The sequence below is a fragment of the Triturus cristatus genome, chromosome 12, assembly GCF_964204655.1.
Source record: "Triturus cristatus chromosome 12, aTriCri1.1, whole genome shotgun sequence".
NCBI classification, from domain to species: Eukaryota; Metazoa; Chordata; class Amphibia; order Caudata; family Salamandridae; genus Triturus; species Triturus cristatus.
Window position 1 is genome coordinate 65,146,101 of NC_140595.1, and position 26,651 is coordinate 65,172,751.

The following is a 26,651-nucleotide window of genomic DNA, read 5'->3' on the forward strand; positions in this document are numbered from 1 at the left end:
GCTGATATTTGAGTGATAAACCATGCGGCACTGGGGATACTTATCCCTAATATTATTACCTCGGTGCCAGGGGCATTGCACCTACGTAGAGGCATTCCACATTGATAAAGCCACTTTCACGTTACTGCTGGCAGCCATGCCAGTTGAACATAGGCGATCACTGCTCATAGCTTTGCATTTGATGCCCCCTAATGTAATCTTGTGGTCACTATGCAACACGAATATAAGTAGCTTGGGATGATTTTCATTGAACAAAAGTAGCTCTTATTTCACAAAAGGTTGGAGAACCCTGCTCTAAATTAAACAGGGTGAAACAGAAAGACAAGCATTGCAGTGTTAGGGGCAGAAGGTCTGTAGCAGCCACTATTAGCACAGAGCCACATCATTGTCTTCAATGGACCTCTCTCTGGTCCAGTGTTGTAACTGTATTTCAACAATGGCCAATGCAGATGATGATATGTGTTAGAGGGGAAAGGGTCTTACGTCTGACCTCCTAAACCCTCAAATCATTTACCATCCTTACAAGAACATTTAGCTAGTATGTAATGTAAAGTCAAATCCCACTCTTACATTGACAATAAATTATATTGCAGAATGGGTTAGGGCGAGAAATGTGTGATGACAAGTTGAAAGCCCTTGGAAGGTTGAGAGTTCAGGCCTACACATAAGACACTTGCTAACCAGAGTACTTGCTGGTGTCTTTTGTCATGTTTCAGCAAATTGTTCCTTATGGGGTTTGTAGAAACAGTTTTGCAGATTCTAGGGAGGAGGAGTTGAACAGCTTCCAGGAAGGCAGAGAGGCTGCTGATTTTCCATGTTCTTATCCAAGCACCCGTACACAGCCACTTCTCTCTGCCTGTTTCTTATGAGGATTTTTTCTCTCCACATTGAGTGTTGAAGACTGAATCGCCAAATTTCCCTAAATGTTTGCAGGAATTTAATAAAAATCGTGAATTTGGAGATACAAATCCATACCTTTCTAGCTGCCACTCCCAAAAAAGTTGACTTGCTCACAGGAGGAATGCATAATGCACACACTTCTATTCAACACCAATGCAAGCTTCTAACAATGTCATTTTACAATGTATATTTCTCTTTCACAATTACAGGAACCACCACAAGCACCACAGCCAGGACCACAGCTGTACCGACAATTACAAGCATTGCACCACTTACCTCACAAGCAGGGTCGCCCACAAGCATCGCAGCATCAACCACCACTCAAGAGACAACCACAAGCACTGCTCAATCTACCCCAAGAGCAGGATCGCCCACAAGCACTGCAGCAACAACCATCGCTCAAGAGACAACCACCAGCACTGCTTCATCTACCCCAAGAGCAGGGTCGCCCACTAGCATGGCAGCAACAACCACTGCTCAAGAGACAACCACAGGCACTGTACCACCTACCTCACATACAGTGGCACACACAAGCCCAACAACAATAGCCATCACTCAAGAGACAACCACAAGCACTGCATCATCCACCCCACAAGCAGGGGCACCCACAAGCACTGCAGCAATAACCACTGCTCAAGAGACAACAACTAGCAGTGCACCATCTACCTCACGGGCAGGAGAACACCTAAGCACTTCAGCAAAAAACACTTCTGAAGTGACACCCACACTATCTACCATTGTAGTAGAATTACTAACAAGCACTGAAGTAACAACCACCACTCATGAGACAACCAAAAGCACTGCATCATCTACCTCAATAGCAGGGTTTCCTATGAGCAATGGAGCAACAACCACTGCTGAAGAGACAACTTCAAGAACTGCACTAACTACTCCGCGAACAGGGTCACCCACAAGCGCTACAGCAACAACTACCACTCAAGAGGCCATCAGGAACACTGCACCATCTACCTCAGAACCAGGGTCACAGACAAGCACTGCTGCAACAACCACTGCTCAAGAGATAACCACTAGCACTGCACAATCTACCACACGACCAGGTTCGCCCACAGGCACTGCTGCAACAACCACTGCTCAAGAGATAACCACTAGCAGTGCACAATCTACCACACGACCAGGTGCGCCCACAGGCACTGCAGTAGCAACCACTGCTCAAGAAACAACCATAAGCACTGCACTATCTACCTTACATGGGGAGTCGCACACAAGCACCGCAGCAACAACCACTGGTCAAGAAACAACCGGAAGCACATCATCAACCCCAAGAGCAGGGTTGCCCACAAGCACTAATTTGACAACTGCAGCAGCAGAGACTAGTTCTAACATCGTAGCTCACACTACAAGTTCAGGGGTCACAACAAGCACGGCAGCAGTTTCTACAGCACGATATACCACCATGAGTACTGTGACATTTGCTACAGGAGCATACAGCAGCGCCAATTTCACCACAGTTTCTACAGCTGAGGGGACCACAGCAACAAACGTGCCAACTACCAAAGGAGCAGAGACGTCCACAAGCACCACAGCTGAAACTGCAGTGGCAGAGGCTTCCACAAGCGCCAATGCAGATATGACTGCAGAAAAGACATCTGCAACTTCTACCGCACATACAACTGCAGCAGAGGTCACAACAGGTACTGAGGCAATCACAACAGCCGTGGGCATCATTATAAATACTGCAACTTCTACCACAGCGAAAGAGACAATGACAAGTTCCGTAGCACCAACCACAGCAACAGGGACATCTACAAGTTCTACAATACCTTCCATAGGATCCGAAACCACTGTAAGCACAGCTGCGACTTCCACAGCGCCACAGAACACTACTAGTACTGCAATACCCTCTGCAACAGGAGAGAGTACCGCAGGTACCTCACCATCTACCACCACTCTCCATATCACAGGAAGAACTGCAGCAACTTCCAAAGTGCCACAGTCCAACATAAGTACTTCAATTTCTTCCACAGAAAGAGAAGCCACCACAGGCACTTCAGCAACTCACAGTGAAGTTGAGTCCGCCATAAGCACCACTGTTCCCACAACACCGGTGAAGACTGCCACAAGCACTGCAGCAAGCACTACAGCTGGTGCACCATCCACAGCAGAAGAGACCACCTCAGGCACTGCAGTAACTTCCAAAGGAGCAGGCACTGGAGGTATCACAGGTGCAGTGTCCACCACAACAAGCAGCGAACCCACCACTTCTCACACTACAGCTCCTGAATCAAGTACTCTTGAAATGGTCACTACAGCTTCACAGACCTCTACTGTCTCTACATCACAATCAACTCAGGGGCCTGTCGGTCTCCTCACTACAACAGGTCCAAGGATTTCCAGCACATCGACAGCCATCACCACAACTGCATCTAATGGGTCCCTTGTGGTCCCCCCTAAGGTTGATCAAACCACTGTAGCAACCACACCAGCCACAACTGAAGCTCCAATAACAGTAGCCTCCACTGCATCTACCAAAAGTGCATCTATACCACCAACTAACCTTACTACTGGTAAGAACCTCTTCTACAGCTAAGTTTATGACTTTTGTGAGACTGGGTTATAAAAAAGGGTAAACCCAAATACGCCCCTGGGACCTGGGTATAGGACAGTACAGTAGAAAGGCGGGTCCCAGTAGAACGATTCTAAAGAAAACACACACAATTAAATACCAGCAGGCATTAATACACTTGTACACCATAATTCTATTGTTCAATGTTATTTAATCACATTGAACATCATGAGATGCTTACAAATCAGAAAATGATCTGGAAAAATGTACCAAACAAGTGCCCCATGCAAAGGGGGAGAAAAGGGAGGAGAAGGTTGTGTGCATCAAGTGAGGGTTGGAAAAGTGAAAAGGAAAGGTTGTGACAATATATCCATCACACCATTATTTACAATAAAACCTGCTTTTCTCAGCTGCACAGTTGAATGACAACAAACACATAGCCATTGTTTGAAATACACTGTCACAGTGAAAAAACACTGTTGATCAGACTGGCACAAAACGGTGACAAAGTCGAAGTTTCGACCCAAAACAAAGTAGGCAGCACACAACCTTCTCCCCCCTTTCTACTGTACTTGTTCTGTGAGATTGGATCAGTAAAGGAGCGAAGTGATCCTGGCAGCTCTGTGTGGGGATCGATAGACAGACAGACGGACAGACAGACAGACAGACAGACGGACGGACGGACGGATGGACTTATGGACAGACAGACACATGGATGGATAGATAGAGGGACTGACTTATGGACAGACAGACACATGGATGGATAGATAGACGGACTGACTTATGGACAGACAGACACATGGATGGATAGATAGACGGACTGACTTATGGACAGACAGACACATGGATTGATAGATAAAACACACAGACACAAGTGAGAGGAAGAGTATTTCATGATTCTGTATCAGAATTGCAAAGTAAAATATTCAACCAGCAAAGATTCCATTGTCCTGGTATAGTCAAGGTAAGTATTTAAAAGTAAGTCTAGATTTCCTTTTCATCACTTCACAACTATTCACCATGGCTAGCTATATATATTGACAAAGGCAGTCGCCGAGGCGCGTCTTTTGTGTTGTAAACCCAATAAAAACTGGGTGATCAGTTTCCCGGGAGTGCTGTACTTTGTGTACTTTGCAGCAGCGATATATATATACAAGATAATGTCATTAGGTACGTAGATGTGGAGTTAAGAATAGCAAATCTTCACTTACCTTTATATATATACCTTTGCAGTATAGTGGAAATCAATATTCTGGAGGCAATACTGTTGTAGGTCAAAATTAAAAACTTGAAATCGTGGTAGAACATCTGAGAGAGCCGAAGTTAAAAAGTGTGAGCATGACAGTGCAAGAGTGTGGTGTGCGTGACTGTGCGATAATGGAATCTGCTTGATGTTTTTATCTTAAAGGGAACAATTTCAACATGGTTTGAAAGACTTTTTCCCATTGGAATTTAATGTAGCAGGGTTTAACAAAGTGGGAAAGAGCTGCACTAGAACTGTGGTCCTGGCTGTTTACATCAATAAATGGTGTAAAATGTGCAATAGTGATAACTCAGGATGATATAGTATGTGTAGAGCAAATGTTCATTATATACATATTAAAACATGTGGGTCGAAGCCTGAGGGCTCAGTCCAGGATTAACTATTCAGAGATTATGAGGCAGGAGAAGGAGCGGTCCGCTGACTGTATTTGCAAGTCTTAGGAACTCATTATGAGATATGCAAAAACTAGTCATTGGTAATTCTGCACCCCAAATTAACATTACCACTGGCTTTAGCAACTCCATGATGCAGGATTTCTGGACAATTAGAATGGGGGATTAGGGCACTAATAGGAGTTTCCGCATATTTCTGCACCTAATTCAAACATTCCGTAATGTTCTTATGCACGCATTTGTTTTGTACCTATAGTTAATAGTGGCATTTGAATTTCGAACTAGTTTATAGAATATCCCTCAACTGTTAATGAACAGCCTAAAAAGGAAGATTTTTGAGGACCTTTGCGTTGTGGGTGAAAATGGTTTCCATGACATTACTAAAGGAAGAATTTCACCTGCATACCTGATAAAGGTTGCAAAACATATGACACTCTAAGGCGATCAACCTTCTGCATCATATCCAAATTCTTTCACTTGACACTGGAGCCAGCGTTGTTGCTTTTGTGGGCATATTCAGGTGTACTTTTGAGCACTAACACAAATCATTACCTCAACAGGAATCTTGCCAACGGAAGAGGTTATAGTACCAGCCACAGAAAAGCCAGTTCAGCAACCCAATGCAGGAAACACTACTACTCAACCAACGACTCCAACTACAAGTAGAACATCCACCGTCGCCACCAGCACTCCAACCACAGCAGGAGCTACCAGCACTACACCTGCACTGATAGGTATGTTCTGCGTCATGGAAACGGAAAGTTGGCATTGCTATCTGGTCTTTTTCATTTTTTTTAGTCAGAAGGTTGTCAAGTGTAGACGCTTGCTTTGGTTACTTTCCGAGGAGAGGTTATCTCAATCATTGGAATGCAGCTGGAAATAGCCACATTCCAGGAAGGCTTATCCTCAGTCACTACTTAGGCAATGATCACTACTGCCTTCTAAGAAGGTTTCACCTCACTTATGACATTGGACCTGCTCACTACCACATCCCAAGAAGGCGTCGTCTTAGTCATGACCTTGACATGATCGCTACCACATTTCAAATGGGCATCAGCTGACTCAAGACATTGGGCACATGACGCCTACCACATTCGATAAACAAATACCCTAACACACTCCATTGGAGATGATCGCCATCCCATTCTAAGGACATTTTAGTTAACTCACTGCTTTAACAATAGTGAACAACGCTTTCCAAGATGGTGCATCATGACATGCTTGAGCGAAGAAATTAAGGGAGTGCCACTTCACGCACTAAATTACAATTTGTCACCACCATTTTCCATCTCACTGCAGTGGACATGCTCATCACTGCATTTAAAAAAGCTGTGACCTTACTCTTAGAATTTGAGATGGTAAGCACTATAATCAAGTATGTATCACCTCACACAACTGCTGTAAATAGGGTGACGGCTCCATTCCAAGCAGGTGTCACCTCCTATTAGCGATTGTTAAACCCAAATTTCAAGAAGGTGTCTCCGAGCTCACTGCTTTATGGGAGTGTAGTACCAGAATATCAAGTTTTTAATAGTAACCTACAATATTATTAACTTTAGAATATCAACTACCACTATCCCATAAAGAAAATTATATATGGTTAAATATAGATTTTCTATTCTTAACTCCACATATAATTACTTTGACAATATATTTGTGTTCAAGGTACATTGAAGTGTAGTTAAGAATAGATTTATTGATTGACTGTTTGATTACTAAGCTTCTAAAGTAGCCAGCTACTCCTTGCTGTCCTGAGGTATAGTAATAGTAGCAATAGGAATATAATAGTAAATGTATATACATATAATTTTTTATATAGTTTGAGCACATATATTACCCAGAGCTGTCAGTGTGCTTTACAAACCTTTCCACAACTATATGGCGATACAGTAGAAGTCGATATTCTGCAATCAATATTAATGTAGATATTTTTTACTTTGATATTCTGACATACAAGCCTTACAGGCACCATTATCAGATACCGGCCCCATTAGCAGAACACTAGAAGGGCTTGGTTTCCTCAAAGCCTAATAGGATGTCAGTGTTCTTGTTCCTCTGTTGTGTTCTGGTCTGAAAATCATGGGTGCCCAAAAGATCAGTGTACCTTTCTTACCACTAGGCATGGATAGTAGGCTAGTTAAGGGGGACGATAAACCTACAATAAATGTCCTAGGTTGGAGAGTTGTGTCACCTAGCTTATCTGACACGTATTCTTCAGCCTTTTTTTACTATTAACAGTCCAGATACCCTGAAAAGGCTAATATGTGTACCAGTTCTTGTAAGGTATTTTACTTCCAGCCCTTATCACGTCACTGGCCACCACTCACCTCCTGAAGAAACAACATCTTTATGCAAAGGTTGATTTCTGAAGACACAACAATAATGCAATGTGACTCCTAGAGCAAGGAAAACCCACTGAAATTATTCTATAAAGGTTCCCAAACTGATTGTTTTCCTAGAAATAAGTTGAATCTTGGAGTTTGGGCAAGCACTCTTTAGCATAGAACATGTCTTTTTGTCCCACCGGTGTGAGATAAGTTGCAGATTTCATGATATGTGGGACTTTGAAAGATTACAAAGACTAGAACATAGTCCATCCTGACAATTAATTACTCCTGTCTGAAAGAGGGCCCTTGAAAAGCAATGAAGTGTGGTAAGACCTACCTGCTCCCAGAGCCAGTCCACCACTCACTGCTAGTGCTCCTAGTCAGAGAGGGTCCTAACGTTCTGGTGCCCTTGACTTCATTGATGATGAAGCAAGTGGCACATCTCTACCCTGGTAGCCCTATTAACTTGTGCTACTAATCTCAGCGGTTCTTTTCTGATCACTTCTTTTTTTGGTACTTGGAGATCTCTATCAAAGATGAGTCATTCTTATTTTTAACATTTAAATTGTTTGTAATATTCCTATTGCTGCTCAGAATTCACTGCTATGGTAGCTCATGTGAAAGGCTAACTCTATTTTCTTCTCATCTGATGGCTAAAGGGAAGGAGACAGTGACCTTCTTGAGCAGCACAACGACGAGCACCACAACATCAACATCTACTGCAACCCCTGCTGGAGTTCCGGGGACTATTCCTATGGCCACCGGGAGCTCAACCACAGTAGAGAATGCCACCACAACAGTGGCAATCACCAAGGAAGCCATCTCAGGGAACATCCCCACAACTCCAGCTGTTACTGGTAGCGCCACATCTGGAAGCACGTTCACAACTGTGGCCTTCACCAGTACAGTGGGTATGACAGGAAGCACTTCTATAGCCACAACTATAACCACAGGAAACACCACTGCAATCAGTGCAGCTGGTGTCAACACTGCTGCTCCTATCACAGAGAGTGTCACAAAAGCCACAAGTGCCAGTACCACTGGGAATACCACATCAGCATTTGACATCACCCCTACTGCGACAATGACAGGTAGCACCACAACAGTCACAGTTCAGAGCACAACTGGGAATGCTACCATTGGCCTAGAAGTCACCCCTGCGGTCACTACAATGGGGAGTACTCTGATAACCACAACTTCAGAAGGTCCTGGCAACACCACCACAGGTGGAACTATAGTAACAGCACCCAGTATCATCACTGCTGCCATCAATGAAAGCACAACTCCATGGGCAAACACAAGCATTACATCCCACATCTCTGAACCCACCACACCAGTCTCCGCAATGTTGGACTTCACCGTCAACTTCACAATAGTGAACACTAGCTACAGCAGTGACTTTAACAACCCCGACTCTCCATTATACCGTTTCTTGTCGTCGATCATACTTTTTAAGGTAAGTGCCACAAATCAAAATAAATCTGGTGAATATTCCACTGTGTGAATGAGAGAGGTTTCTTTTCATCAAAAGGGTCGGTGCAGAATTAAAGTTTCTTAGCAGCAGTGTGTTGCACCAAGACCCAAAGTACATATGCCCCTTGTTCTGTTTCAAAAAGTGAGCCTTGTAAAAACTCTTTCTGTTTTTACTATCCATTGGGGGATAATCCACAGGGTATTTGAAAGCATTATCATTCAGGACTGTGATGGAAATACTGGAGCACTTTTCACATACAGTCCATTTATTTACCTCATTAGACTTACCCTAGAATCAATAAAACTGAGATTTACATAGAGGATTGTATAGTTATTCTGATTATATATTGCTAACACCCAAAGTAGATGTTAATGTTGTTTAAGCCTGTAACTACACCTCTCATCTCTAACCAGTAAGAAAGTTGGTGTGCATTTGCTACACTAAGAGAGATCTCCTGGAGTTCTTTTGCATCTACGTGAGTCCACTCGTCTACTGATCTAGGTGTTGACCATACGAGGCAGTAATGATCTGATGTGCGGTACATTAGAAATGACAAACCATTTAAATCTTGATGAACCGTGCTGAGAATGGGAGATGTTTATAGTTGCCTTTTCAACTTTTGACTTGTCTAGAGCCCTTCTAAGATCATTGATTAGATAAATGAGTGATCATATATGCCTCCTTGAAACCTATCTCTCAACATTGCGGCTGAGGAGTATCGATGTGGCGCCAGCATCTGGACTCCTTTTCGGAGCACACATCACAGCAAAAAGATTAATACAAGTATGAACAATTAAGTAGTGTCAATTACCTCTTCTTCAGAACTCTCCAGGCTTACATTACAACACATGCAGCAATGTGTCCCTGTCTCCTGTCTAAGATGGATCAATTGGTTTGTATGGGGAGAGGATGTGGCCTAACGGCTAGGGCGGTCAACCTCAAAGCTGGGGAACCAGGTTTGTGTCTCAGCAGAGACTCTCAACATCCTGTGATTCTGGGCTAATCACTTAATCTCCCCGTGCCTAACAAAAAAGGAATGTGTCTTTCTGTAACGCAACTGGTGCTCATGCAAAGAGTTTTGATACCTTGGGGTCAGGTTCGCGCTATAAAAAACTCCCCCCCCCAAAAAAAAATGGGTATGTCCCAGTGCTCATTGTCTCTGATGAATGCATTGCTTTGTACAACCACATCCCTGTGTTTATTGCATACAATGGATCTATTGGTTTGTACAATTATTTGCCTGGGCCAATTGTCTAAGATGCATTCATTGCTTTGTACAATCAAATCCTAACACTGATTGTCAAAGGTGGATTTGTAAACCATTTTCCAGAACTTATCATCTAACACGGATTTATTGGTTTTGGCAGACAACCAAGTTCCAGTGGAATTATACAAGATTGCTCAATTGGTTTGCGCAATTATGTTGCGGTGCTGATTGTCTACGATGGTTGCATTGCTTTGTACCACCATGTCCTAGATGGATTATTTTGTTTGTACAACCATGTCTCAATGCTGATAGCCTACGATGGAATAATTGCTTCGTACAACCATGTTCCAGTGCCAGCTGCCCAAGATGGATTCTTTGGTTTGTCCAACCGTGCTCCAGTGCTGATTGTGTATATTTCTTAAGGGGTAGTTTGCTGCCGATCTCATACAATGCTTCTAATGGCCCATGGTGATTGTCCGCTACATACATTTCAGTGATAAAGATGGATCTGTTGTTGTGTACAACCATTTGCCACTGCCAGTTGTTTAAGATGAACACATAAGTTTGGACAACCATGGCTCAGGTACAAGACTTATTGTGATTGTATCTTCAGAAAAATACATTGCTAAAGTAGCCTGGATATCTCTCAGAGTGTAATGCAGTTGTTGTACATCTGATAATGTATACATTGTAGACATTGAAGTTAGATGGTAAAGCTAAACGGGGGCACTCTTTGTATAGGTGCATATAGCATAGTAGGCTGTTCTTTGACTTAGAAAGTAAAACAATATGGGCCATATGTAGAAAGCAAAATTGCGATTGCAAACGCCGAAATTCGCCGAATTTCGGCGTTTGCGATCGCAATTTTGCTAAGTGGTATGTAGGAATGCAAATCTGCGTGCAAAATAAGGAATCGCTAAATTTGCGATTCCTTATTTTGCAATTGCATTTAAGGAATCGCAAATTTTGCAATTCCTTAAATGCAATGTAAGAAGCACCAAAAAAGTGCAATTTGGCCTTAAGGAATCGCAAATTACCACCAACTACAGGTTGGTGGTAATTTGCGATTTCCTTCAAAAATGCATATTTTTGCATTTTTCAAAGTGGCATGTGGTGCACACACATGTCCTTAGGGCATGTATGTGTGCCACATGTGCACCCATGCTCATTTCAGGGGTGCAACAGGGTGTCCTTTTGACACCCTGGCACACTTGAAATTGCATTCTGAATTTGCGATTCTCTAATTGAGAATCGCTAATTGAGAATGTCTTCCCATTCATTCCTATGGGCCTCTAGGCCCATAGGAATGAATGGGGAGGTATTCCTTAATTGCGAATTGCAATTTGCAATTCGCAATTAAGGAATATGTAGGATTCGCAAAATTATTTGCTAATCCTACCTACATTCCGTTTTGCAATTCTCTAATTGCGATTCCCTAAAAATTGCAATTAGAGAATCGCAAAACACGTTCTACCTACATATGGCCCTATGATTCTACATTGAAAGACCAGTGGATATCACAGACACTTGTTATGGGTGGCAGTAATAATGAGTAGTCAATTCGCTTTTTATAGCAAGCGAGATGTTATCCCTGCTTTTCATAAACATTTTCTCTAACTTTCGGGTTGGAACCTATTTGAAGCATTTCAACACCAAGCGTCTCTATTTCAGGTTCCTCCAAGTATACTTGTGCCATCCTATTCTCTTCCCCATGTGGTACCAAGAGACTTTCTAGTTCTATTAACTACATGAGTATGATTCTGAGGGGCAATGTACTTTTTTGCAACGTAGCCTACACTGAGACTAAGCCAACTCTCTTTGACAAACCATTTGTTTAAGCAGGGAGAGGCCAGAAGGAGTTTATAAAATTGAAACCAAAAACATGACACTGCATTCTTGTTTAAAATACAGATTGTGTGACAAAAATTAAATGACAGCATTGTCTTCATTAATTCCAGGTGCAGCCTATTTTCAGAAGTAGCAGCATTGGTGCTTCGTTCAGTAGCTGCAAAGAGCTGATCTTCTTGTAAGTCATAAGAGGAAACCATCCTTCACAATCTATCACTTAGGACCCCTTCCGCAAAAGCTTGCAATCACTTTCCTCCTGCACGCTTTTAATCAGAAAATGGAGTACCATTATCCCTTAAATTGAACAGTGGCCTGTGTAGACATCCTCTCTAATCTTCACATGGATATGTTCTAAAGTTCCCTTGAAAAAATGTTCCACTTATAATTGACACACCTGCTCAACTTCCTTTCTTTGTCCAAGGTACCTCAACATTTTACTTCATTTCCTACAATTTTCTCTCTATCTAGCTTTTTTGAAGGTGGTTTAGCATGTCCATGGCTCCAGATATTTTCATTGGGTGTGGAAAGCCACAAAGCAACCACCATCAGAGGTCATTGTCATGTGACTCCTCAGCAGACTTTAACCAAATCTCACTATTTTTTTATTTGCTTCATTTTAAGGCCTGGAAACACAGACAATTCCGTCAAGGTGGATACTGTCTGCTCCTACAAGAATGATGCTGTGGGCCAAAAGTTTGACCAAGTTGTCATCTACAGAGAGTTCAGTCAGAGCACCAACAATATAACAATGCTGGGAAACTATCCTTTGGACAGCAGCAGCCTCTTCATAAATGGTAGGTATTGTTGTTTGTGTGGGTTGGTAGAGAGTCAAAACCAGAGGGCCTTTTTCCAAATGAGGTCCTTTTTACAGGCTAGAGATATTAAAAAGTTGAAAGGCTCCAATCATGGTTTCTGTTAATAGTTCTGACGTTCCCAACAGAATATTGCAAAACTAATAATTTTTTTCCAAGACTGGCATTTTAGTTGTGGGCAGGCGGTCAAACCTTTGCCCTAACAGAATTGAAGTTCTAATTTTTGAGAGCAAACATTTCAAAATGCTTCTTTTAATCACTCATTTGTGGGCACTCATCTTGAGTCCTAGAATATTGATCCAATAGTTAAGAGTAATTTTCCCCAGGTTCTGGAGCACTGACCCCAAAGGGATGTATGATATTACAACACGGGTTTTTACCACGCGTGCAGTTACATCGCATGCGTTACAACGCATGCGATGTTACAACGCTATGCCATTAGAACGCAAGTCTTTACATCGACTTGCGCTAGATGGCGTGCTGACATTAAAAAAGTGTAATTTACTATTCCAACTCCAGTCCACTTAACAGTAGGGAAGGTGTTGGGATAGTAAACTACACTATTTGTAATGTTAGCACGCCATCTAGCGCAAGTCGATGTACAGACTTGCGTTCTAATGGCATAGCGTTGTAACATCGCATGCGTTGTAACGCATGCGATGTAACTGCACAGCGTGGTAATAACCGCGTTGTAATGGCTGTTCCCCACCCCAAAGTGTATACCAGTGACCCAGACTCTGAGCTGATCTTTCAAAACACTAAACTGTGGTCCTAGAAAATTGATCTCTCATAGGACACTTCAACAGGATTTTAGAAAATCGCTCTTGGGTTCTTGAGCACTATTATGGGTTCTTGAGTACTATTATGGGTTCTTGAGTACTATTATGGGTTCTTGTGTACTAATCTAATATTCTGGAGTCTGGGGTACCGGTCTGTTACATCGACACTAATCAGAAGTTTGGAAATGTGATCCAATGATTTTAAAATATTATTTTGGGTAATTGAATAATGATCTGTAGTTTAGGACTAGTTAACCGGTGTCTCTCAATACTGATCCACTTTTCTACCAGTCGCACTATCATTAGTCAAAGTTCTGTAACGGGGTATCCTGCACTTCGCCCATGGCATTCAGCCGCCATGTCAGTTTTGTTTGCTAATAAAAATGTATCTGGGCTTTTATCTCTCCTCCTCTAAATCTTTTGGGTTTCCAATGTTTTTAATTGTCATTTGTTTTGTTTCCAGGCTATAACGAAGCACCTGAAACCGTTACCAAAACCTCCAGTAAGTTTAAATTCTGGTAACTGGTACGCTGCTTTTTTATGTGTGATTAGCTAGAACTTTAGTCCTAATTTCTGACCTTATGTTAGTATGAATAAAGTGGCCTAGGGAGATAGTGACATCATCATGTAACCAACTTTCCACTGATGTTAGATTTCCATCTTTCAGTCGACTTTTAGGGTCTGGTGCCTAAACAATAGACACATGATGAAAATTAGTACAATGTTTAAACAACGTGTTGACTCTGTTTTAAAAAAAAAATCAGTGGCATGCAAATTCGTAGGTCTTTGCTTCTGAAAAGTTTGATAAGCTTTTTTTAAAAGCTTGTAAACTTAATGAACTGCACAAAGTATCCAAGTTTTGAAAAGTGTGAATACCATGACTTAAATATAGGTTTTTAAATGACATAAACACAGTAAACAACTTTTTGAAGAAGGACTGTCCCATCAATTCTTTTGTGCGAAAAGTCCCCTGTAAAAAAATTGGGGATGGGACAATTTCTCGTCTGCAGGCAAAGTTGTGTAAAGTTCACTGATTTCCCAATTTAAAAAGTGCAAGCCCCTATTAAGATTTTATTAGGATGCCAGCTCTAGAAACCAGTGAGTGCGGAAATGAGAGCATAGTCCTACAAAGATACTAATGGATAGTGATGCCCCAGAAGCCTGGATCTTCACAATTTGTCATACATGAGAGAGTCTTCCATGTATAGGTGATATACATTCAGGTCAGCAATGGGCAACTGCCATTAACCATTGTCTCTAACTCCTAATTAAATAAAAAGCTTGACTTGATTATTCATGACAACTTTAGTGTATCGCAGTGACTTTTATTAATGCATCAAAGTGTCAGAACAAATCCAAACACCGGTGTTTACCTTTTGAAACCGTACCGCATGCAGGTTTGAGCGAAAGCCATACCTTGCAGAGAAATAAATGTGATATTGCAGAGTCTGCTCTACAGTTTATGCAATGAGTAGGGTAGCTCACAGGGAATAGTCTGCTGAATGTTGAAGTGTACATGCAACTAGGAGGTAGCAATTAAATACTAGAGGATTGAATCAGATGCTTATCTTTTATCTTGCCAAGACTGATAAAACCAGTGTGACTGAGTTTACTGACAAGATCTTGATGGTCAGTTCTATAAAACTACAATGCCTGCTAAGTAGAACATGCAAGCTCTGAGACACATACTTCTATATGTCGAATTACCTGTATTCTCTTCTTTAAGTATGCTGTTTTATTTACCACTAACATCATTATTAAAAATTTAAAAGTGCGAACCCTGAGTTTCCAGAATGAGACAATGAGGTAGCAGATACACAGTTTTCAATAACAAACATTTTATGAACAGAAAAATAAAAATTCCCTAAGCTAAGCATAAAGTTTCATTGAAGCACTGGTCTTAGGTTACACCTAGCCAGTTTTGCGCAGTGTATGCCCCCGGATGGCATTCCAGATCCTGGTTCTAAACTCTTTTTCAAATCTTTCCAGCCATGCAGCCCACCACAACGCCGATCCCAACTCTGGCACAGGCTGTCTTCACCCTTAACTTTTCTCTGACAAACTTAAAATTCACCACCATCCTCGGAGACACAACTTCAGACGACTTCCGCGCCACCCAAGATGCCCTGACTACTCAGGTAGGTTACATGGCACCACCATCATGGGTAAACCACAGACAGGTCACATAGCATCTGCCTCTTCTTTAACCCTTTGAGAGACACTTGCATTTTGTTCCGACTCATGGTTCTGCTCTTGTTCCAGCTGGACCCTCTCTTGAAGAATACCACAGTCGGCTCGGCATACATTACGTGCAGAGTGACATCATTTGGGTAAGTTTTAGGATTCATTTACTTTAACCCAAACCTTTTCACCAACTAAGAGGTTGCCTATGAGCTCCAAGTCTTGAACTTACTACCAACCTTTACCCATACTAACAAAGATTTGCGTTCCAGGTAGAGTTTGTTAAACTGGTTGGTCATTGGAAGCTTTGAGATTTTCTTCCACACAACACATGGAAACACCTTCTTCCGAAGGCTCATTAATATTTAGGCTTAAAATATAGTCTTCTTTGGAAAAATAATTGTGCATTTCTAATGCAGTGTGTACATTCTTGCAACTTTGCAACACATAGATTGCTTTAATTTAGCTGGAATGAGCGAAACAGCACAATTTAGCTCTCTGCACCCAATTCCACATCGCCAAGGCTCACTAGCTATGTTTTCAGAATGGCCCTTTGCTTGATGCGGTCTAATTGCATCTTAGATTCCATAATGTCCTTTTATTGGAAGATATAAAGTTGTATTTTGAATTCAAGAATACTCATTTGTGTGATGATCACTGGCTTTGTTTTAGATTCCGGAATGGCCCAGTTCGTCATGTTGTCTGATTGGTTTTGGATTTTAGATGGTTCCTTTGTCTCATGATTGTTGGATTCCAGGATGCGACTTTTTTGATGAAGACTGTTTGAGCTTTTGCTTTCAGAATGTCCTTTAGTTTAATGATGACAGGTTGTCGGTTTAGATTTCAGAATGTCCCATTCTCATATGATGGCTAATTGTGCTTTGAGATCCGCTGTCAGAAAATTTACTAGGTGACACCTTCAAACAAGGATGTCACTTCTTTAGTACAACAATTGCTGGGGAGCAGCACTTTTGACAGGTTTATGGCTGATGGGCAAGGAGGAGGACAGCCATTATCTTTAGTGGGTGATGAGTGGACATGGTTTGTGATCTACTATACTATCTTGAAACCCGTGATCCATGTTATCATGTCAAGCTTAGCCCAAATGCCAATTTCATGTTTGGATTAAAAGGGCCTCCCGAAGAAGAGAAAAGAACATACATTCCTGATCAATAACAATCACCATCAATAAGCATTTTAGAATATTCTCTTGTTTCATTGATAATGTCTGCCAGGTTGCAAAGCCCTTTGGAAGTATAAGATTTGGGGTCCAGTGTGTGTTACGTGGAGCTTCCACCTTTGTAATTGGCTGAGCAAGAGGCATAATGTGGCATCTGATGCACTCACTGATGTCTCTTTCAGAAAGACTCATTATGAACTCTGAAATCATATGCTGTAGTATGTCAGTGAACCGTTTCCTCTGGTACCATCACAAGTTTTTAACATGCCTTCCAATGCCTAGCTTGTGGTTAGATCATTTGAGTACTTTGGATCGGAGAGCCGATGACCAATTGTAAATTTTAACTTGAATGTGCCCTTCCCTGCAGCTCGGCAGACAGCGTTAATGACACTGCGGTCAACATGATCTGCACCTATAAGAATGATTCAACTGCACCAAAGTTTGACAGAGTGGTTATGTATCGCGAACTGAGCAGCCAGATCCAGGGCGCCAGCACACCGGGAACATACAGCCTGGACAAGAACAGCCTCTATGTTGATGGTGAGAAACCTATTCCACACACTCAGGAACCAAGAGCTGGTTCTTGCCCCATCACATTTATGTTTTAATTTGTTCTTTGGTCATCTCCTCTGCGTCCTTGACTAACCCTTTTCTATCTTTTCTAGGTTATCATGAACCAAGTCCCACGCAAAGCACCACAAGTGAGTATCTCATGAGCGATGCTTCATTCATGGAGGGGAGTTGACCCTGAGGTGTATATAGACAGTGCCATCCACAAGCAACTCCTACGTTTGAGTCCTGTAGGGACTCCTTGTTTGAGATGTATAAAGGTGGTGGGACATACAGAGATCTAACGTTTGCTGTATGGTTGGAAAATAATTCTACTCCTGGTCTGGGAACAGAGGAGAGGATGTGGCCTAACCAGTAGGGCGGTCGACATCGATACTGAGGGAACTGGGTTTGAGTCTCGACAGGGAAAATTAACAACCTGTGATTCTGGGCAAATCATTTAATTTCACGGTGCGTAAAAATAATAATAATAATGAATGTGTCCACCTGTAATGCAACTGGTGCTCATGTAAAGCACTCTGATTCCTTTGGGTCTAGTTCGTGCTATATAAAACTCACCCCCCCCCCCCTCAAAAATAACTGGATAGGAGCAAAGCTCCAACTCTCCTTTCTTCAGAAAATGTCTCTAGTTTCTTTAGACCGAATAGTTTATAGACCTGACATGCTCGCTAATCACGGTTCGATTAAATTATTGCAATGTAGTACACATTGGCAGAGTAAAAAACAAATCACTGCCAGGCTACAAAGAGTGCAAACTCTGGCAGCTAGGACCTGTTCTTAGGAAACCAGCTCTGAGAGCTCCCCATTCACTCCTGGTGGAGAATAAGATATGACTCAAAACCTTGCATTATGCAGAAAATGTATTGGTTGCAAAGGTTCTCAATACCTTGTGAAACTGGCAACCTACAAGGTTAAAGCCTGGTTCATGTAATCATCTTGGGCTCCTGTTGTTCAACAAGGTTCCTTTAAGAGACAAAAAGCTTATATACGTCTTTGGGTGGGAGAGAAAGCTCCAATGTCGGAAGCTCTGGACTCCTATCGGAAGCCTGTGACCTTCAGCTGAACTTTGATAAAAGCTTTCAATTAAGGCTTAGCATCACAAGAGTGACTGCTGAATGGCAAATCTGTGCCCATCCTAAGGGTATATTTTCAGCTCTTTCAGTGCCATGACGTTTGTCTCTTGTCTGTTCCAGCACTCTGAATTGCCCTCGATTGAACAGTAGGGCAACAGAAATTCTGAAGTAAATATGTAAATAAATAATTAAACAAGCAGAGAGATACATTAGTGGTCACCACTGTTGTAACATGATGACACAAGCCTCCCAGCATTATTGTGCACCTGTAAGTGATAGACAAGGAATACGTTTCTCGGGTTGGATTTCCCTAGGGGAAGGTAAGTGCATCCTGGGGTCGTTCAGATATGGGAGTAAAGAAAAGGTTGTTCTGGAATGGAATCTACAAAACCACTGTATATTATTGCCCTTGGGAAACACATTTGGGCATATTCAGACTTTGCGAAACTACCAATCAGAATGAGCTACCATTGTCGATTTTTTAAACCCCGCCCCAAGGGTTTTTGCTTCTTTTTCAAGATCCTATAGAGGACCCTGAGTTTCTCAATCTTGAACATTGGATTGTGTTCATAATATAACATTGAATGTAGTTACATTCAATCTCAGACCCTATGATAACAGTCTTTATGAAAAAACACTTTTTTAGGACTTTTTTGCTCAATGTAAAAGTGAAACTTTGCCTCCAATTATATAATAACTATAATTAACAAAACTTCAGATCTATGTAAAGTTTGGCATGATGTCGGTGCTATGTGCCCCCTGCAGTGACCGCTGCTTCTATTTCCATGTAACCAGTCTTATATTTTTCTGTTGTTGCTCTATTGCAGGCTCAATGTCGGTGACAACAGTGTCACCTCTGGTTCCCTCGGAAGCCCACTTTAGCCTGGCCCTCACGCTTGCCAGCCTGAAGTTCACCTCTGACCTGGCGGAGCCCACATCCGCCAAGTTCAACGAGACGCAGCTGTCCCTGATCTCTCTGGTAGGCGGTCTTCAAGATCCTTTCTTAACCACCGACTGTATTGAATTTGCAACAATCTTTTATTTTGGATTTGTATAGATATTGGTTAATATCTTTTTATTCCCTCTAGCTTGACCCACTCTTGAAGAACACCAGCTTGGGCCCGGCCTACAGCACCTGCAAAGTGGTTTCCTTCAGGTAGGCCTAAGATTCTTTTGGAGCTGCTGTTTTTTTTCCTCCTGAGTGACTCCTCTTGGAGGTCCCCGGCCCCTTCTACCATCTCCCACAATATAATGTTGAGTCCTATTCCAGTTCAAATGAACAGCATTTAGCTATTGTCTGTAAATCCGATCTCTATCACATAATTCCAGGACATATGTGGGCATCAGGCACTAGGGCATCAATGTCACAAGCAAAGCATGCAAAGTCCAGACCCTCCACTAACTGGGCAGCATCTTCTCCGATTGAAGACATGGCAGATTCTGTTGAATCTGCTGGTTCCCAGCTGAGTGAACCCCCGACCTCTTCTTAGTCATCAGCCCCCTTCTTCCATCCCCCACACTATAATGTTGAGTCCTGTCACAAATCAAATGTGCCTCCTTTATCTTTGGTCTGGATATCATGCCTGTCACATTATCCAGGGACCTATTTGGACATCAAACCCTAGGGATATAATGTCATAAGCAAGACATTCAGAATCCAGACCCTGAACTAACTGGGCGGCACCTTCTCCAATGGGAGATATAGTGGATGCTGGGTGATGTTATGATCACCTGTTTTTAGTGAATCTTCTTGGTAATTAAATAATGTTGCTCCTGAAAACTAAAGCAATCTTCTTGTTTTCACCTAAACGATTTCGAAATTGTGCTGGTGACCAATGATGTCACCATTCTTCCTATCAAAAATATTTCCCACAATTTTTTACTGACAATACGCTGAGTCATCATGACTGGGCAAACTCTAGGAAAATATTTAGAATAAATTACAAATGTTTAAAAATCCGTCTGATCATATGGGAAATATGTTTTTCAGCAGAAGACGGGACAGTGGTTTCCCGGTATTCCTAAATGTACACCTCTTTTTATCCGGCCCAGTTAAGGAAAACTCACATGTCATGCAATCTCTAAGTGCCACTGTCATATACTGGAGCCTCTACAGTTGCTCATGGCAAGGGGTGGAGTGCATCACATGTTTGGAAATATATATTTTTTTAAATGAGCTTCTATTCTATCTATTGTCCACTGGTGAACATCTCCAATACAGCTTAGGATCATGTTTCCCTCCCTGCATATTCTATTTGGAAGTTGGTGTTATTACCAATTGGAAAGTGCTAACTTGACTGGCTCTTTCTTGTAGCTCGGCAACCAGCATGGACAGCACAGCAGTCAACATGACCTGCACCTATAGGAATGACTCTACTGCACCAAAGTTTGATCGAGTGGTGATGTACCATGAGCTCAGTGACCAGACCCAGGGTGTCAGCACGCTGGGACCATACAGCCTGGACAAGAACAGCCTCTACGTTGACGGTGAGTAGTATATTACCCTTCTGAAGGACCAGAGGCTTTGTTCTCCACTTGTACTTCTTATTGTGTTTCTTTATCAGATCCTCAAGGTCCCTAAATACCTTGTTCTTCCTTTTCAGGTTATCATGAAGCAAGTCCTGTGCCCAGCACCACCAGTGAGTACAGGGTTTTCTCCTTGGTGCCTCAGGCTGTGAGGGGAGTTGACCTTCAATCACTTGGCCCTCAGTAGACATGTTAGGACACCATGAGTGCGAACGAGAGCTGCGTACAAGAGGTGTCCATTTGGGCAACTTTTTTAGAGTTCAATAAATTCTTTATGTTTCCCTCATCATAGTGTAATGAATTGGGTCACCTAGTCTGGGACTAAAAGTTTTTGAGATCTGTAGTCACTACTGCTGACTCACGAATGCCACCTGAAATGAAAGTGGATGTGCAAACGGTAGTGATAGACTCTGAATCCATTTCTTGTCTACCGAACTCCCAATGGAAGTAGGTGCTGATACTTTTCACAAGTGAAAAGTATAAGCCATACTGGAACGACTGTCGCTTCTGTGACCTGTTTCCTCTTCTTTCAGCCACAGCCGCGATGCCAGTAACAACAACAGCACCACCTCTGTTACCATCAGAAGCCCACTTCACTCTGGTCTTCACCCTTGCCAGCCTCAAATTCACCTCTGATTTGGAAGATCCAACTTCCGCCAAGTTCAACGAGACAACACTATCCCTAACCTCTCTTGTAAGTCTCTGTTAAAATCCACTCATTAACCACCTACTAGTTTGAAGATGCATATTTTACTTTGGTTAATTACATTTTTGTTTCTTTAGCTTGACCCACTCCTGAAGAACAGCACCTTGGGCCCAGCCTACAGCTCCTGCAGAGTGGTTTCCTTCAGGTAGGCCTAAGATTCTTTTGGAGCTGCTGTTTTTCGTCCTGAGTGACTCCTCTTGGAGGTCCCTGGCCCCTTCTACCATCCCCACACTATAATGTAGAGTCCTATTCCAGTTCAGATGAACAGCATTTAGCTACCGTCTGTATATCCGCTCTCTCTCACATAATTCCGGGACATATGTGGAAATCAGGCACTAGGGCATCAATGTCACAAGCTAGGCATGCACAGTCAGGATCCTCGACTAACTGGGCAGCATCTTCCCCAATTGGGGACATAGTGGATGCTGGGTGGTCACGTGTTATCATTACCCGGTTGAGTAAATCTTCTTGGTAATAAAATAATATTGTCCCTGAAAGCTAAAGCAGGCCTCTTGTATTTGCCTAAACTATTTCTGAATTCATGCAGATGACTACGTGATGTCACAGTCCTTCCTAGAGGCACTGTTTCCCACTATTGAGATTGAAAACTCACTGAACCAGCATGAATGACTAAAATCTAGGAGCATATTCAGACTGAATTAGAACATTTTCAAAAATCACTATGATAAGCTGAGAATGTCCTTTGAGCAAAAGACAGGACTCTGCTTTTCTAATCCATCCTGAAATATCTCCATTCCTCTAAAGTAGCCCACTTAAGAGGAAGACTGACCTGTCATGGAATCTTCAGATTTCACTTTTATAGGTTGGTGCCTTCAAGGGGCTCTTTGGAAGGGGTGGAATACATCACTTTTTAGAAATGCAAACCATTTTCAGTTTTTTTAATGAATTTCTGATATCTTGCCTGGCTCCTAGTGGATACTTCCAATACAGATTATGAGCCTCTGTTGCTCTCTCTGAATCGTTGATTTGGGAGTTTGTGTTTTTAAAATTTTTGCTGTGTTAATTTGATCCACTCTTTTCTGTAGCTCTGCAGCTGGTGCAGAGAACACCGCAGTCAACATGACCTGCACCTACAGGAATGACTCTACTGCACCAAAGTTTGATCGAGTGGTGATGTACCATGAGCTCAGTGACCAGACCCAGGGTGTCAGCACGCTGGGACCATACAGCCTGGACAAGAACAGCCTCTACGTTGACGGTGAGTAGTATATTACCCTTCTGAAGGACCAGAGGCTTTGTTCTCCACTTGTACTTCTTATTGTGTTTCTTTATCAGATCCTCAAGGTCCCTAAATACCTTGTTCTTCCTTTTCAGGTTATCATGAAGCAAGTCCTGTGCCCAGCACCACCAGTGAGTACAGGGTTTTCTCCTTGGTGCCTCAGGCTGTGAGGGGAGTTGACCTTCAATCACTTGGCCCTCAGTAGACATGTTAGGACACCATGAGTGCGAACGAGAGCTGCGTACAAGAGGTGTCCATTTGGGCAACTTTTTTAGAGTTCAATAAATGCTTTATGTTTCCCTCATCATAGTGTAATGAATTGGGTCACCTAGTCTGGGACTAAAGGTTTTTGAGATCTTTAGTCACTACTGCTGACTCACGAATGCCACCTGAAATGAAAGTGGATGTGCAAACGGTAGTGATAGACTCTGAATCCATTTCTTGTCTACCGAACTCCCAATGGAAGTAGGTGCTGATACTTTTCACAAGTGAAAAGTATAAGCCATACTGGAACGACTGTCGCTTCTGTGACCTGTTTCCTCTTCTTTCAGCCACAGCCGCGATGCCAGTAACAACAACAGCACCACCTCTGTTACCATCAGAAGCCCACTTCACTCTGGTCTTCACCCTTGCCAGCCTCAAATTCACCTCTGATTTGGAAGATCCAACTTCCGCCAAGTTCAACGAGACAACACTATCCCTAACCTCTCTTGTAAGTCTCTGTTAAAATCCACTCATTAACCACCTACTAGTTTGAAGATGCATATTTTACTTTGGTTAATTACATTTTTGTTTCTTTAGCTTGACCCACTCCTGAAGAACAGCACCTTGGGCCCAGCCTACAGCTCCTGCAGAGTGGTTTCCTTCAGGTAGGCCTAAGATTCTTTTGGAGCTGCTGTTTTTCGTCCTGAGTGACTCCTCTTGGAGGTCCCTGGCCCCTTCTACCATCCCCACACTATAATGTAGAGTCCTATTCCAGTTCAGATGAACAGCATTTAGCTACAGTCTGTATATCCGCTCTCTCTCACATAATTCCGGGACATATGTGGAAATCAGGCACTAGGGCATCAATGTCACAAGCTAGGCATGCACAGTCAGGATCCTCGACTAACTGGGCAGCATCTTCCCCAATTGGGGACATAGTGGATGCTGGGTGGTCACGTGTTATCATTACCCGGTTGAGTAAATCTTCTTGGTAATAAAATAATATTGTCCCTGAAAGCTAAAGCAGGCCTCTTGTATTTGCCTAAACTATTTCTGAATTCATGCAGATGACTACGTGATGTCACAGTCCTTCCTAGAGGCACTGTTTCCCACTATTGAGATTGAAAACTCACTGAACCAGCATGAATGACTAAAATCTAGGAGCATATTCAGACTGAATTAGAACATTTTCAAAAATCACTATGATAAGCTGAGAATGTCCTTTGAGCAAAAGACAGGACTCTGCTTTTCTAATCCATCCTGAAATATCTCCATTCCTCTAAAGTAGCCCACTTAAGAGGAAGACTGACCTGTCATGGAATCTTCAGATTTCACTTTTATAGGTTGGTGCCTTCAAGGGGCTCTTTGGAAGGGGTGGAATACATCACTTTTTAGAAATGCAAACCATTTTCAGTTTTTTTAATGAATTTCTGATATCTTGCCTGGCTCCTAGTGGATACTTCCAATACAGATTATGAGCCTCTGTTGCTCTCTCTGAATCGTTGATTTGGGAGTTTGTGTTTTTAAAATTTTTGCTGTGTTAATTTGATCCACTCTTTTCTGTAGCTCTGCAGCTGGTGCAGAGAACACCGCAGTCAACATGACCTGCACCTACAGGAATGACTCTACTGCACCAAAGTTTGATCGAGTGGTGATGTACCATGAGCTCAGTGACCAGACCCAGGGTGTCAGCACGCTGGGACCATACAGCCTGGACAAGAACAGCCTCTACGTTGACGGTGAGTAGTATATTACCCTTCTGAAGGACCAGAGGCTTTGTTCTCCACTTGTACTTCTTATTGTGTTTCTTTATCAGATCCTCAAGGTCCCTAAATACCTTGTTCTTCCTTTTCAGGTTATCATGAAGCAAGTCCTGTGCCCAGCACCACCAGTGAGTACAGGGTTTTCTCCTTGGTGCCTCAGGCTGTGAGGGGAGTTGACCTTCAATCACTTGGCCCTCAGTAGACATGTTAGGACACCATGAGTGCGAACGAGAGCTGCGTACAAGAGGTGTCCATTTGGGCAACTTTTTTAGAGTTCAATAAATGCTTTATGTTTCCCTCATCATAGTGTAATGAATTGGGTCACCTAGTCTGGGACTAAAAGTTTTTGAGATCTGTAGTCACTACTGCTGACTCACGAATGCCACCTGAAATGAAAGTGGATGTGCAAACGGTAGTGATAGACTCTGAATCCATTTCTTGTCTACCGAACTCCCAATGGAAGTAGGTGCTGATACTTTTCACAAGTGAAAAGTATAAGCCATACTGGAACGACTGTCGCTTCTGTGACCTGTTTCCTCTTCTTTCAGCCACAGCCGCGATGCCAGTAACAACAACAGCACCACCTCTGTTACCATCAGAAGCCCACTTCACTCTGGTCTTCACCCTTGCCAGCCTCAAATTCACCTCTGATTTGGAAGATCCAACTTCCGCCAAGTTCAACGAGACACAACTATCCCTAACCTCTCTTGTAAGTCTCTGTTAAAATCCACTCATTAACCACCTACTAGTTTGAAGATGCATATTTTACTTTGGTTAATTACATTTTTGTTTCTTTAGCTTGACCCACTCCTGAAGAACAGCACCTTGGGCCCAGCCTACAGCTCCTGCAGAGTGGTTTCCTTCATGTAGGTCTAAGATTCTTTTGGAGCTGCTGTTTTTCGTCCTGAGTGACTCCTCTTGGAGGTCCCTGGCCCCTTCTACCATCCCCACACTATAATGTAGAGTCCTATTCCAGTTCAGATGAACAGCATTTAGCTACCGTCTGTATATCCGCTCTCTCTCACATAATTCCGGGACATATGTGGAAATCAGGCACTAGGGCATCAATGTCACAAGCTAGGCATGCACAGTCAGGATCCTCGACTAACTGGGCAGCATCTTCCCCGATTGGGGACATAGTGGATGCTGGGTGGTCACGTGTTATCATTACCCGGTTGAGTAAATCTTCTTGGTAATAAAATAATATTGTCCCTGAAAGCTAAAGCAGGCCTCTTGTATTTGCCTAAACTATTTCTGAATTCATGCAGATGACTACGTGATGTCACAGTCCTTCCTAGAGGCACTGTTTCCCACTATTGAGATTGAAAACTCACTGAACCAGCATGAATGACTAAAATCTAGGAGCATATTCAGACTGAATTAGAACATTTTCAAAAATCACTATGATAAGCTGAGAATGTCCTTTGAGCAAAAGACAGGACTCTGCTTTTCTAATCCATCCTGAAATATCTCCATTCCTCTAAAGTAGCCCACTTAAGAGGAAGACTGACCTGTCATGGAATCTTCAGATTTCACTTTTATAGGTTGGTGCCTTCAAGGGGCTCTTTGGAAGGGGTGGAATGCATCACTTTTTAGAAATGCAAACCATTTTCAGTTTTTTTAATGAATTTCTGATATCTTGCCTGGCTCCTAGTGGATACTTCCAATACAGATTATGAGC

General features: G+C 42.5%; 1 protein-coding gene across 1 annotated transcript in view; it reads left to right on the forward strand.

Annotated features, from left to right (window-relative positions):
* MUC16 (mucin 16, cell surface associated) overlaps nucleotides 1-26,651 on the forward strand; it is a 245,625-nt gene that overhangs the window by 181,412 nt on the left and 37,562 nt on the right. The window contains exons 20-43 of the mRNA XM_085637002.1: nucleotides 1,110-3,425; nucleotides 5,641-5,814; nucleotides 8,067-8,863; nucleotides 12,047-12,114; nucleotides 12,558-12,730; nucleotides 13,991-14,029; nucleotides 15,517-15,665; nucleotides 15,790-15,857; nucleotides 17,256-17,428; nucleotides 17,554-17,589; nucleotides 19,359-19,510; nucleotides 19,620-19,687; nucleotides 20,846-21,018; nucleotides 21,135-21,170; nucleotides 21,591-21,751; nucleotides 21,841-21,908; nucleotides 22,810-22,982; nucleotides 23,099-23,134; nucleotides 23,555-23,715; nucleotides 23,805-23,872; nucleotides 24,774-24,946; nucleotides 25,063-25,098; nucleotides 25,519-25,679; nucleotides 25,769-25,836. Coding sequence (XP_085493128.1) covers nucleotides 1,110-3,425; nucleotides 5,641-5,814; nucleotides 8,067-8,863; nucleotides 12,047-12,114; nucleotides 12,558-12,730; nucleotides 13,991-14,029; nucleotides 15,517-15,665; nucleotides 15,790-15,857; nucleotides 17,256-17,428; nucleotides 17,554-17,589; nucleotides 19,359-19,510; nucleotides 19,620-19,687; nucleotides 20,846-21,018; nucleotides 21,135-21,170; nucleotides 21,591-21,751; nucleotides 21,841-21,908; nucleotides 22,810-22,982; nucleotides 23,099-23,134; nucleotides 23,555-23,715; nucleotides 23,805-23,872; nucleotides 24,774-24,946; nucleotides 25,063-25,098; nucleotides 25,519-25,679; nucleotides 25,769-25,836 — 5,527 coding nt within the window. The remainder of the gene's footprint in view (nucleotides 1-1,109; nucleotides 3,426-5,640; nucleotides 5,815-8,066; nucleotides 8,864-12,046; nucleotides 12,115-12,557; nucleotides 12,731-13,990; nucleotides 14,030-15,516; nucleotides 15,666-15,789; nucleotides 15,858-17,255; nucleotides 17,429-17,553; nucleotides 17,590-19,358; nucleotides 19,511-19,619; nucleotides 19,688-20,845; nucleotides 21,019-21,134; nucleotides 21,171-21,590; nucleotides 21,752-21,840; nucleotides 21,909-22,809; nucleotides 22,983-23,098; nucleotides 23,135-23,554; nucleotides 23,716-23,804; nucleotides 23,873-24,773; nucleotides 24,947-25,062; nucleotides 25,099-25,518; nucleotides 25,680-25,768; nucleotides 25,837-26,651) is intronic.